The sequence below is a fragment of the Watersipora subatra genome, chromosome 4 (assembly GCF_963576615.1).
Source record: "Watersipora subatra chromosome 4, tzWatSuba1.1, whole genome shotgun sequence".
NCBI classification, from domain to species: Eukaryota; Metazoa; Bryozoa; class Gymnolaemata; order Cheilostomatida; family Watersiporidae; genus Watersipora; species Watersipora subatra.
The window spans coordinates 11,708,335-11,722,990 of NC_088711.1; the positions used below are offsets into that span (position 1 = coordinate 11,708,335).

At 36.1% G+C, this 14,656-nt stretch overlaps 1 protein-coding gene across 2 annotated transcripts; it reads right to left on the reverse strand.

Moving 5' to 3' along the window:
- Nucleotides 1–24: 24 nt before the first annotated feature.
- Nucleotides 25–14,342, reverse strand: LOC137395277 (ribosome biogenesis regulatory protein homolog). 2 transcript variants are annotated; one of them, XM_068082150.1, is made up of 9 exons: nt 14,172–14,342; nt 13,718–13,793; nt 13,407–13,484; nt 12,863–12,964; nt 12,202–12,280; nt 2,590–2,697; nt 1,864–2,021; nt 1,517–1,656; nt 25–236 (listed from the first exon to the last, which is right to left on the reverse strand). In XM_068082150.1, the coding sequence occupies exons 1-9, from the start codon at nt 14,327–14,329 to the stop codon at nt 119–121; spliced, it is 1,017 nt and encodes a 338-aa protein (XP_067938251.1). In that variant the 5' UTR covers nt 14,330–14,342; the 3' UTR covers nt 25–118. The 2 variants fall into 2 exon arrangements, with proteins under 2 accessions (XP_067938251.1, XP_067938250.1); XM_068082149.1 differs by having other exon boundaries at nt 2,587–2,697.
- Between the last annotated feature and the right edge of the window lie 314 nt (nt 14,343–14,656).

Sequence of the window (14,656 nt, forward strand, 5' to 3'; positions counted from 1 at the left end):
TTTATTTTGTCTAGAAAAATGAGATAATTTAATGAATTTTATTTTTTTATAAAACAGACACTACATCATTTCATGTAAGATAGCGTTGTTAGCGTCCCAGCAATACTATACTCATAATTCATCTCTTGCCTTTCCGTCGTTTGTTGTTTTTGTTTCCTTGTTTCTTTCCTGATAAAATAGCGGCTTGCTTCCTGGCTAATGCCCTGGAAGCTGCCTTTCCAGTGGAGTTATCAGTTCTACAAAAGGGAAGATAGCAGGGTTCATATGATGGCTATCAACTGAAAGGCAATGGCAACCATAAAGCATGTGATTTAGCTTTTTATGTATAGAAACAATTTACGAAATGATGTAAAGCTCTTCTCCGTGTTTGAGGAATGGTGGTTAAATGAAAAAAATAAGTAGCGCTGTCAAACCTTTGCATTAAAAATTATTTCATTTCAAATTTTAAAACTGTCAGATGTTAAGTTGTTACATCAAATATTGCTGTAACGATATACCGTTATTCGTTTAATTGTCTCATTTACATAATTGAGGCAGTCCTTGAAATAATTACAAGATTTTTTCTTAATTTAACCTTCCTTGCATATAAAGCATTCCACATATAAAGCATCAGTTGAACTGTGGTGATGTAAAACCGCCTGTGCAGGATGTCACCATCAACAAGCCTAATAAGGAGCTGGCTATCTTTACTAGGTTGTGAACAATGTGATCAGATATTTCAGACCTAAACAACTGCTCATTTTGAAGTTGGAAGTGTCAACAACTTCAAACGTATATTCATAGTTGTGGGAATTAGAACTGTTGTCCTTTTCACCTAAGGCAGGGGTTCCCAACCAGGGAGGAATTCCCCCTAAGGGGAAATTTCGAATATATACAAGGAGAAAACGGAGGTGTCTGATTTGTTAAATTTTTAATTTATGTCCTGCAGTGTCGTTTGGGTTTCGTCATTTAACATAATGGTTTTATCTATAACACTAGTTTGCTAGTTGCTAACAATGAGCTACTAGTCAGAACCCATAGATATATGTGAACACATCCATCCAGATTTTGATTTGGATAGTAAGTTAACCTAGTCATAACCAATTCATCGCCATGCCGAAGGTCATGTATTGTGTGCTGTAAGCGTGCCGTATAAAGATTAATAAAATGTTGTTATATGTTTAGATATGTACAATAAAATGGGATTATAATTTGTATCAGTTGTTTTTAGTCATGTGAGTTAGAAGTGCAGAGGGGAATCAAATTTATGAAAAGGCATAAGGGGGGAACTGAATGAAAAAGGTTGGGAACCCCTGAATTAAGGTCTATGACTAAGCATGCCATTGTACACTGGTAAGTCAATATGCCTGACAAACTAGCTAACAACATGCATAAATGTAAATAGCGGCAAGAAAATTGTTATAAAAAACTATTTTGCACAAGCTTCCGCGATACAATGTTAAGATATAATGTAGTTTTATCAAAAGTTAAAAATTAGGTGTGACATATGTTAAGGGTGATATGTAAACAATCATACCTTCGTTTTTCAAGCTCTTCCTTCCTATTTTGTTTAACAGCTATGTTGGTATTCAGCTTAGGCTGTTTGCTAGACAAACTGTTCAAAACATTCAATTGCCTCGTTTTCTCATCTGACAGGCTCCCAGTGTTGGACTCAAACTACAGTAGCAAGATAAAGTGCAAAGCATATTCACTAAGAAACCAAGGTTTACCTTAGCAACAGAAAGTTTACATGCAGTAATATCCTTATTATACTGAAGAAACTACAACAATTCAAGATCAGTCCAAGTGTTTAATTCAAAATTGCAGACAGAGTTGTGCATGTCCATGTTATTTTTCACGATATCTAGTAATGCTCACACAGACCTTTCTCTTCTTTCCCTTAGGTTTCTTCACTTCATGCTCTTTAGGAAGGGCTTTAGTGAATTTACCAGCGGAAGCGGTGGAGGCCTTGGCAACAGTAAGGGCAAGGTTTACCTGATCTTTTGATTGCTTAGCAGATGGTGTCAAACCATCTCCAGACGCTAAAATATAAGTCAACAAGTTATATAAAATCGGTCACGTGCCTTATGATGTCATATGATATCATGATCTGTGTGTCTAGTGAAAGCTATCACTAAACTTACCAGACTAAAACTGGATGTTTAATTAGTGATATTGTGGCACTAGCTTGAAACCAAACAATCATGATGGTGCAAAAGTTACACAAAACATGGCATGCTACTCACAGGAAATCGACACAAAAATACAATTGCTCTAGCAAGCTACTGTAAAATGAGAATAACAACAAATAACAACAAACAACCACAACAAACCGCAAATGCAAACCATTTTCGGTCTGTGATCTAGAAACCTCGTTTTTCATATGCTTAATCTTTGTTGAGACAAGCTGATGAAATCATAGAACTATTGCAGGACCATTAATACGGGCATCATGTAGGGTGGAATTAGTACGTAATGTTGCCAATTGTGTCAATTTCAATGAGTCCCAAAAGAATGAAGGAGGATCATGCTACATGTCGGTATATTTTAGACTTGTAGAACTGATCAATTATTACTTACGCTTCCAAGATAGATAACCTGACTTACCACTAACACCTTTATTATTCTTGGCAAGATTCTTCAGCCTTTGGTATTCATTCTTTGCCACTCTCTCTTTCTTCGCAGTTTTCCGCTTCTCATACTGGTCCTCGAAAGGGTCTGCAATCCAAGAAAAGTAAAAAATTCAGCTAAAAAGACAAGCCGGTACATATCAAAACAATCGAGCAAAAACCTGCAGTGAATTGTTCTAATAGTTTGACAAAATTGACGAGTCTGATCTGTGACTGATGAGAAAAAAACTCCTAAGGAGTGATGCAGAATAAAAATGTTATCATTTATCAACATTGCAACTGATAAGAGGACAACTCCTAAACAGGAGAAGTATAAGTCAAGGTTTATACCATAGATATATAAACCTAGATTGGCCAATAATAGCTATTTTTATCGGTTGCCTTGTCAGACTTAAATACATGTAGCATGACGTAACGTCATTGTATTGTACCTCATGCTTGACTGCACTGTTGTTAACAATGGAGCTAATGAGGAGAAGGTGACAAAATCACATTCATTTTCACATAAAAACCTTCTTGGATACATAATCCAGTAAACTAAAACAATTCTTTGATAATATCTGATAACCACCATAGATTAAAACTATAAAAGCTATGAATTGTTGCACACAAATCATGAGCCATCACGGCTTTATTTACCACCCTCTCTTATCCCCATTCTCTCTTTTCCCCTTCTCCAACGAAGAAGTGAGAAGGGGAAAAGAGAGAAGGGGAAAAAGAGGGGGGCAAATAGCCCACCCACTCAAAGAGCCAGACCCTGGCTAGGTAAATAGACTAATATCATTCTGAACTAAACATGACTAAATATGATGAGTATGCAAGTATGTCTTAAGTCAAAAATGAGACAGAATGATTATTTTACAGCTGGCTATGTAATTGGCTAGGTCACCAAAGCTGAAGTGTGATGATTGTATCACTGGCATCGTGGATGTTACCAACTATGATGTAAACCAAGCAACGAATTCCCTAATCACAGTTAAGAATCATGGTGGCTTGATTTTGTCTTCGCCTGTGGTGATTGAGGTTTGCAACCACAGTGAGAAAGTGACGAGAGTGTTGCTTAGTAGTGCTGGATTGGTGAAAAACTTTCCCAGGCTAGCACTAATTGCCACCATGGAGAAGTTGCTGAGGTTCAACATCATGCTATTGTTTAAGTGTAATCATCAAGCTAGTAGCCTAGCTCGTGAGATAGCAAAGAGATATATTTCGATTAGGGCGCATTATGAAGCTAAGAATAGAGCTGGCATGGGTAGCTCGTCCGGTCTTGACCCACCGGGTCAGAGGTGCCCGGGTCGGGCCACCCGACCCTCGGGCCTTCCTATACAAAGACACGGGTAGGTTTATGGCTAAACAACAGCGGTTATATATCACTTTTTAAGTGCGATTGAAATGGAGTCGCATATAGTCCTAGCGCGGAAGGATCAGGCGAAATAAAACAAGGTGAGTCAAGACTATATTTTTACGTCTGCGACAAGTCTTTGGCCTATAGGTTTCACGTTTTTCGGCAAGAAATAATCAACATGTCGGTGGTCTGGGAGTTCATGAAGAAGCCAGTCACGAAAGGAAAATACCAAGTTATTTGTACAATATGCAAAAGCAAGTTAAAGGTTGACTTGCAACAAAATTCACATTACAGTTATTTGGTATCATAAGATTCACCATGTCTTACTCTGTTGTGTTGTAGGTGTCAAATATATGAGAATGTGATTACAAGCTCTTAAAAGCTAAAAAACGAACAGTTAATCACAGCCACACAAGACCGCCATAGTTTGGATTCACTTTCCAAAACGGCTCAATTGGGACCTAGTTGTTACAGGATGGTTTCTGTTTACACTTTCATGCAACCTCATTCGTCGAAATATTTTCACAAATATACTTCACGCATTCAATAAAACCGTGTCTATTGTTCTTGCGCGTCTGTTTTATCGTCATTGTAATGCTGTCACTTTCAGCACTGATATCTTATAACTTACCGTAAAAATCGTAAAACTTTTTAACCTTAGCTCGAAGGAGTACATATCATTGTTTGATAATCTTGATGAGCCTGTTGGTCACCTGTGATAATCGAAAAGTGCTGCAAAAATTATTTTCGAAGTATTGGGTCACGGGATCAGATCACGACTTGACGATTGAATAATGTCGAAACAAAACTGTAAAGTAGTGAGCATCTATATTTGATACAGGGTATTCGGTAAAACCCGAAGCGTTTGTCATGAACTAGTGCTACGATAAGTTTTATATTGAGCTTTTTATTGGCTTTTCAATTCATGCGAGAACATCACGTGACCAGACGATAACCAAACTGTAATGACTACGTCAGAGAAATAAACAGCTTTTAAGAGCTTGTAATCACATTTCCACGTATTTGGCATCTACAACACAGCAGAGTGAGACATGGTGAATCTTTTGATACCAAATAACTGTAATGTGAATTTTGTTGCAAGTTAGCCTTCAAGCTACAAAGAAGGGTCCACCTCAATACTATTGAGGCATTTAAAACGAGGGCATCCTGAGGAACTTAAAAGCGCGTCTAAGAACCTTCAATCCAGCAAATTTATTTTATTTTTAGTTTCTTTCACTAATACCAGAAGTTTTAGGGAAGTGAGGGATTTTTGCTTTCTACTATGCTGAGTTATCTATTTCTATATTTGTAAAGTATTTCTTAACTAATCTCTCGTGGATTATAATAGCAGTTGAAAATAAAATCTGTAATAAAAACACTAGCCAAATCATGCCATTAATCTATCACCCATTGAATAGTATTGATCCACCAATTTCTAGCCGTAAATATAGATTGCATCTATAAACCAAGCCACAAAATATAATGATTGGTGTGATAATGGTTTCCTTTATCTTAGTTTATTGATGTCACAACATTAGGCTGTAATAGAATTATCTCTCAACCTTAAATGAATAAAAAATCGCGCTTGCTGACCCGGTCCGACCCGATCTTGGCCCTCATTGCTGACCCTGAGTCTGGTCCGACCCTGCATTCCTTAGTCTCGTTCTAGCTCTAGCTAAGAAAGCCATTGATTGCATTTCCCTGATCAGATCAAAACTTCACAGGCTCATCATATTTAGTCATGTTTAGTTCAACATGATACTAGTCTTTTACCTAGCCAGGGTCTGGCTCTTCGGGTGGGTGGGCTATTTGCCCCCCTCTCCTTTCCCCCTTCTCTCTTTTCCCCTTCTCACTTCTTCTTTGGAGAAGGGGAAAAGAGAGAATGGGGATAAGAGAGGGTGGCAAATAAAGCCCTGATGGCTCATGACTTGTGTGCAACAATTCATAGCTTTTTTAGTTTTAATCTATGGTGGTTATCAGATATTACCATAGAATTGCTTTAGTTTACTGGATTATGTATACAAGAAGGTTTTTATGTGAAAATAAATGTGTTTTTGTCACCTTCTTATTAGCTCCATTGTTCACAACAGTGCAGTCAAGCGTGAGGTACAATACAATGACGTTACGTCATGCTATTTAAGTCTGACAGGCTTTTTCCCTATTGGCCAATCTAGGTTTATATATCTATGGTTTATACAGAATCAATTTTAGGATAGAGCTTGCACAAGAATGACAGCAAAACGATGCTTACAAACAGTTAAAATGAATAAAACTCAAACGATACTGATGGGAGGAGAACTAATAGCTAGATAAAGTATGATTTGTTACAATGAAAAATAAATTGATACTGATACAGTTAAAATGAACTGATATTTTAAAACAAAATAAAAATCACGAGTATGTTGAATTAACAATAACAAAGTGTACATAGAAGTGTGTGTATAAAAAAAGGTTACTGATGTTGCAGAAGCTATCCATCAAAATTTAAGGAATATGACAATACTGGTACCTCTCGATAGTCGATACTAGCAAAAACGTAAAAATGAGATATTGAAATTAAATACATCAGTGAAGCGCACGAGGATACTTTATCTGACAGAACCGAGAGAGAACGTAGAGGCAATTTCTACTCGAGAATGTCTATGTAAACAATTTTTAGTTTTACAATTTCTAGTGATTGCCCTTTGCAATAACCAACAATTGAAGATTAGAATAGAATCATTGCAATTTCAAATGTTCCGTTACAATGCAACTGTAACGGGACATTTGAAATTGCAATGGCACAACTGACAATTACAAATGAAGAAAAAATAATGGAATTTAAAATGATTAAAAAAATTCAAAAAAACCAACGCAAAAGATGATATTAATTCATAATAAATCGTACATATTTAGATTTAATCGCGAGGATACTGTAGATGAGCTAAATAAGATAAGAATGGATTAGCCTTGTGGTTAGGTGCGTGTGTTTGCGTACTTGCAATTGCAATCGTCGCGAGTTCGTTGGGGATCCATTACGTTGGGGATTTATCATTGCTAGATTTTAATCGCTAGACACAGAGATGACGGGGGAAACAAAGACAAACATTGAGATTTATATAGATATAAGGTTTTTTGATCAAGTAACTTTGTACGTTGTCTGTTACATATACATCTATATTTTTTTTAAGTTGGTCGTATGTGTGTCGTTCCAGCTATAGCTATTAAAATCTTGGAATAAAGAATCCATATCGCAAAAGATTTGATCTCAGACCCTCTGGTTCACCAGTCTGACGCCTTTCCAATTCAGCCAGACAAGTTTGATGAATTCTTTAGGTGATATATGTCGATAAATGGGAGCAGACACGCTATCGCTTTCGGTAATGACGTAAAGTTATGGCGTAACGTCATAAAAAGCGTAGCTCTTATTAGTAAGCTTACTCAAATTATTAATCGGCAATGTGCCACGCTAATAGCAAGTGGCAGGCAACTCTCATTACCTCTTCCATTGTTTATAAGCTGATTTTTAATACCCGGGCAACGCCGAGTAGCACAGCTAGTTTTTATATTTAGATGAACTAGCTGAACTACCTGGCGTAGCCTGGATAATAAAAAAGTCTTTGGACAGAAAATTGATTTGTTTTTAATATATAACAACATTTGCCATTTTAACTTTCAAACTGCATATCATGAGAAAAGTGTTTTGTGTAATTGAAATAAATTAAGAGAGACAATGAAAACAACTGTAAAGGTTTTTAAACTTTGTCAAACAACTGTAACTTTCAAACTTCATATCATGAGGAAAATGTTTTGTGCAGATCAAATAAATTTAACAAACAAATAAAACAACTATATAGGGTTTAAGTGTAAATGTGAAATAATTAGCAAGTAATAGCTAAATTAAGTCGGTTTTGTTACGATTACAATGAAAAATAATTCAGTAATGATACCATTAATACGAACTGAAAAAACAAAACAACAATCCTGAATATGTTGAATTAATAATAACCATTCTTGCATAGAAGTGTGTGTATAAAAAGGTTACTGTTCTATCAAAAGCTATCCATCAAAACTTTGAATATGACGATACTGGTACTTCTCGACACTGGTACAAATGTAAACATGATATATCGTACTGTCTTAGTCTGACTGAACGGAGAGAGAATGACGAGGCTCTTCCTACGGAGATAATACAATTGTTCACGTGAAAAAAATTGGCCTTAAGCCAATTGAATTAGCAATTGAACCTTATAAAAAACCGAAAATATAAGCTCAAGAAAACACGAAAAAGCATCGTCTTTCATAGAGTTAATAGAATTCAGAGATTCAAATAATACGTCATTTAGCGAGTGCATACGCTATACGGTATATGATAGCGCCTTTGATTAGTACTCCTTGTACTCCTGGGTTAGCTCGCCTATTTGCAGAACTGCTGGTTCTGAGTTCAATTCCAGTGTGAAGAGGATTTTTCATTTGTAGATTTTAATCACTATAAAAGGACGCACAGACTAATGACACACAGACACTTTATATGTATTAAAATATTAGCTCAACTCTTCAAAGTCGGAATTCTTTTTTTTTTAAATGTCAAAAGTTGACATGAGAAGTCTTTGTTGCATCTTCCAACTGAAAATTGCATCGTATTCAACACAAAATGTCCTTTTTGATGATATATGAAATAGCTAGCTTTACTAAATTCTTCTATTCCATAAAAATAGACAAATGGTTTAGAGAAATTATTTCTAAGTTGCCCGTAAAATGCAGGAGATTACTGTCTATAAGAACAAAAAATATTGTGACACATGTTTTATGACCTCTCATATTAGCCATGTCCATCACAGTGAGCACTGAAACCTTGTTATCATAGTAGCTTTATTGTTTTGCACTACAGAGGACATGTTTCCATCAAGAACCCCAAGGAGTTATGAGCAGGATCGTAGAAGTTGTGTGATCAATGTTTTTGTATTCTTTGAAGCTTAGAACAAGGAGTTCTTTGAAAGTTTGTACAATATAAAAAAATTGACTTGGGCTATTTATAAGACTTAATACTTATTGAGAAACTTCCGAAACAAATGTTTGTAAAAGATGATCGTTAGATAGAGGTAACTAGCAGTTAAGATCGGTAGATCAAAAACTTTGCTAAAACGCTTTGATTGGTCGAAGCAGAATTAAAAAACTCCTGGAGATAAAACAAAAATACTTTGTGCTGTGGAAATCGTTTCGTAGCAATAAGAAAAGTTAAACCGGATACTTGGCTCCAGCAATTTAGCCTTCGTTTTTTATTACTGCCTTTGGAAAAGCCACTAAATTTGGCGATATAGGATTACAGAATTATGTGGAGAACTAAGAGAAAACAGATTTTATCAACTTTAATTATAAACATCAGCGAATCTGCAAAATTAATTCACTATACAACTAAATTGAACTTTCATTAACATGTTTTTTCATTAACACTTTCATTATAGCATATTTAGTTGTTTCTAGTAATGTTCACCGGTTTCTTATGGAAGACTCCTAATAGCACAGAAGGTGAAACTGTGTAGCTGAAGTGGCTAACAATAGCTAAATGACTATTGTGTAGCAACACGCGGGTGTGCCAGTGTCGAAGCGCTACGCTAAGCCGACAAGCAGGTCATTTTTCCATAGAGCGCTATGGTAGAGTGATGATTGTGCGACGCCAAATATTTCTGCATATGAAGCAACCAGAAAGCAAGACCTAAGCAAAAGCACGATGCCGCCGGTCACTAAAGCTCAGCATTGGCGCATCACACGGGTGTTTTGCTTCCAAACAGCGAGACTGAATCACGACAGCAGGAGAGCGAAAGCTTCATATGAGGGTGTGTCGCAGTGTCGCTACGATATCGCTGCATAGAAACTTAGTAAATGTAATTACAGTTAGTAAATTAGTACAATAATTTACAATTAGTAAATGTAACCAAACTATACTTGCCTGCTATGCAAGATAGTACTAGTTATTGAACCGCTCATAAATGTACAAACTATGTGAACGTAGAAAAGAAGTTGCCTGCTCATAGCAAGCAATTCTGACAATGCAAAGAGATGAAAGGGTGGAGAAGAACGTAGCTAGATGGAGGATTTGTAGCTCTATTAATAGAGGTTGCCTGGCAACCGGCAAGTAACAAAATAAACAACAAAGAACTGTTACAGTACGGCCACGCGTAACTATGTCCTGTAACACGTATGTCCTATGTTGAATTGCGCTGGTACTTTTATTGTGTGTCGTTATACCTGTACGGTACAGCCCCACGTCACGAATTATTCATTCATTCTGACCGAAATCACGAAATGAACAGAATTTTCTGAGCTGTGCATGCGCATCGAATTCGTCGACGAAACGCTTTTAATTAGCTAAACAATTTTTTTAGCGAGCACGATTCTAGCAGCTGTTGCAGTTAGTATATTCCGAATCACGTATAAAAACACACAATAAAAGTACCAGAGCAATTCAACATAGTACATACGAAGCAGCTGCCTAAATTGCATTATTGTTGGTTAGCGCGCACAATTCTAGCAGCTTTGGCAATTTATTTAGTTCGAAGCAAATAACGCGACACGCGAAAAACATTCTGACAATTCGCCATAGTAAATACGATGCATTTAACTTGATTGCGCTAAAGATGGCAACTCTTTCTACTACAGGATTTTTGTTGTTAAAAGAAATTATTAAAAGAACAATTTGTAACCACGCTGTCCGAACAATAAAGAACTAACAATATAGCACAATTAAGACAGCTGCATCGTATGTACTACGTTGAATTGCACTGATACTTTTATTGTGTGTTGTTATGTGTCTTGGACTATACTAACTGCAAAAGCTGCTAGAATCGTGCTCGCTAAAATGAAAAATTGTTTTGTCAATTAAAAGCATTTCGTCGACGAATTCGGTGTGCATGCACAGCTCAGATAACTCTGACATTTGGCCGAATAAATCAGTGAATTTCGTGAATTCTGTCAGATTAATGAATAATTCGTTACATGTGGCCGTACCTTTAGACTGAAATTGCTTGTCACTTCACTCAGTGATTTCAACAAAATTAGACCATGAATAGAGGTCAAATAATGTGGCTTCAGACATGCATGCTGTATGATGAATGGTAAAAGAAATATGATACCACCATAAAGTAGCAAAATAGATTTCTGGGAAATATCGGGACGACTATAGAAAGGGAGGTGAGATGTGAGACTTTAGAGATTTCTTTTTTAAAATAACTCTCAAATAAATACTTCCGGTAAACTTCCGACAGTTTTACATCCGAACAAGCTTTAGAAAAGGCAGCCATATATACCAAAGTAGATGCACATACCGTAAAAGTTTTATCCAAAAAACTGTCATATATTTTAAAAGATATTCTTGAAACCAACTTTAATTAAAAAACGATCCCAACAATCTTTACTATAATAAGAGCCGTGACCGTTTGTCTGAAGCCATGCAAAGAGCATTAGAAAAAAGATTGCCTTGCACAGGAATCAAACCCTGGGCACCAGATTCAAAGACAAGTACTCTACCACTACACCACTCAGTCACCATACCACTCTACGGCGTAATCATACTGATTACTCATGACAATCTCTCACAGTGCTCGGCCTGGGCAAGCGAAGTAGTATTTATATATAGCAATAAGAAATTAGAATTTATTGCAGTAGTGGGCTTTAGATCAGCCCTAATCTATAAACAGAGAATCAGTAGCATGTAAAGTATAGCCTAAAATAAAAATAATCAATTCACCATAATTGGTGATAAAATTCATAAGGTCATAAAATTCCTTGTTGATCTTTTTAACAGTAAGGAAAATACTAGGACTAATTAAAGCCACGGAAACAACAAGCCGGTTGTTTTTCTACCTAGAGTTCAATGTCAAAGACTCTTAGACTAAGAGCTCACACTTTTGTTTGAACTGTTTTCAGATTCATGTTAACTCCCCTCCTTTCCCATGACATGTGCTATAGAGATGTGGCTACCCGATACCCCAACTATGTGTCCACAAACCTGCTTCACAGTAGTTAAAACAATTCATACAAATTGGAAAAAATGTTGGGCCGACTGAGGCAGTGAAGCCATCATGCAATCTTGACCTTTGTAATACCATCTATCTTTGTAATATACCTACATGTATAACATTGCGCATGCGTAGCTGCCAACCATCAATCACAGAATCATTCAAACAAAGCTATTATGTTTCATACCATGGAATTGCGTGTAACACACAGAGAATACATGCTAGCTGCATGGAATCAACTCTTTTACTCTACCTGCGTTATCTGGTACTTCTATCATCCACTCCTTCGTCTCATCATTCGCCCGTTTGTAACCCCAAGCGGGACGGTATTCCTGCATAAAGCAAGGGTTACTACTACAGCTCTAGCCTAAGTCTATTGATCACAAATTTGAAAACTGCACAAATGAGTAATCGTGTGCAGTTTTTCATATCTGCAACTCAAGGATGCATATGAAAAGTCTATTTGCAAATACAACCAAATATTTACTCAAATTCAGATTTACTTTGAAGTGTTTAATGTTATAAATATGGTAGCAACAAACAGATGCTATAACATACAGTGGGTATTTATCCAAGCAACATAGGTTTAAAATATCAACAGTTACTAAAATTTAACATTTTTGAGAGCATAATTTCAAACAAATGGTAAATTTACAATTTATGAAACATTGCGGATGACAGAATGGTAGCATTTCTTGAATAATTCACCTAAAACTTAGCCAGGTTGCAAGCTAAGTGCATATCATGAAGTATCATGATACAACCTGCAGCCTCCAGACCTTTAATATTCCTAAAGAAAAAGCTACACATAAAAAAACCGAAAGAAAAATGTATTAGTAGATAATAGTAATTACTTGTTTGTCTGACACATGATGCGGAGCTAAGTTATGGCACAGAATAAAATACTATATTACCTTGTGTGTTTCGTCCCAAACCATGCGCTCTTTCTTCTTCTTTTGTATGCCTTTGAGTTTTGCATAAGCTTCCCATTTTGTCTCTTGTTTTGGTTTTGGTAACTGATACAGAATCACAGTGATTGTGAGTATATTTACAGTGAGTGTGTTTATATGATGAGCAGTATCTGAACAATGTTGACTTACACTCTATAATATGACATATTGACTTACACCCTATTATATGACATGTTGACTTACACCCTATTATATGACATGCTGACTTACACCCTATTATATGACATGTTGACTTACACCCTATTGTATGACATGTTGACTTACACCCTATTGTATGACATGTTGAGTTACACCATATGAAATGACATGTTGACTTTCACCCTATTATATGACATGTTTACTTACACCCTATTATATATATGACATGTTGACTTACGTCCCTTTACATGACATGTTAACTTACATCATATTAAATGTCATATAAAACGATGTAAGTCGACATGTCATACTGCCTGAATATACTCAACCAGTGTAACAAGAGGCCTACCGGTTTTTCACGAGGAATCTCTATAACAGGAGAAGGAAGTGCTGCTACGATGGCATCCTCCACTCGCTCCGTTGGAAGCTGCATACAAAGGAAATTAATATCACAATATTATTCATGTTGTATAATATTATTCATAGTGAATACTGTTAGTATAATTGACAAGGTGTCTGTTGCAAAAACATATAATGCTTGTTGACAAAAGGATTGATCCTTATGCCTTTAATCACTTGCAATTTGCGTTATCAAGCGTTATAAACACCTGGAAAATCATAGACAAACAAAAGCAATTCAACACAATTTAAAATACTCACCTCCCAAATTTTGTTGAGCAAGATTTGAACATTGTCTCTGTTTAGGTCACACAAATAGTTGCTCTTGGTCGTTTTTCTTAAAAACAAACGACAGTTGTTAAGAAATAGCGTTTGACAATAATTGATTAAAATCGGCTAAACAGGACAGCAAACAATTGATTATATTATGATCGTTTAACTTTTTAATTTGAAGCAACAAATATTCTAACGATTGCATTTTATGCCTCAGTAGTAACTACGATCATGGTTGGGGTGAAGTGAATCACAATACCTGAGACCTAACAGGTCTGCATGATGTTGCCCAATACTTTTAGAAAAACAACTAAAATGCTGAAATATTGAAATACAATATACATTTAATTAATCGTATATCGATAAAATGAAAAACAAAAAGCTGTAATACCAGCGTTAGCGCCATCACGAGGTCAAGCAGCGGCATTTACAACAATATTACCGTAGACACTTTTCATCCACTAGATTTGTATCTATTGCCAATAAACTCCCAATGTCGAGGTCAACGTCTAATGGTTTCGATACAGCAGTAGTTTTAAACTGCGCCTCATTTTCTAATACACTTTTCACTATTTGGCTCGTATTTATTTCAACATCCATTGCTCGTGTCAATGCGTTTTACTACGGAAAAGGTGATAAATGGAATAACAAAAGGATAACCATGCCCTTGTTGGTTTGAGCGAGATACGTTTAAGTTCTCGGGACAAGTATGCTAGAAAACCATATGGACAGTAATTGTTTTAGCAATTAGGAAAATACGATGGGCAACCTTTACCACGGTTTAAGAGCGAGCCAACATATGCCGACTTTGAGAATAAAGCAGCCTTCTCATTACAGCCTTAGCTCCTTCATCTATGAAAACTAAGAGGGATTTTTTATACAACCAAAACGGCATTTAAAGATCTAAATACACTCAATATATCTCCG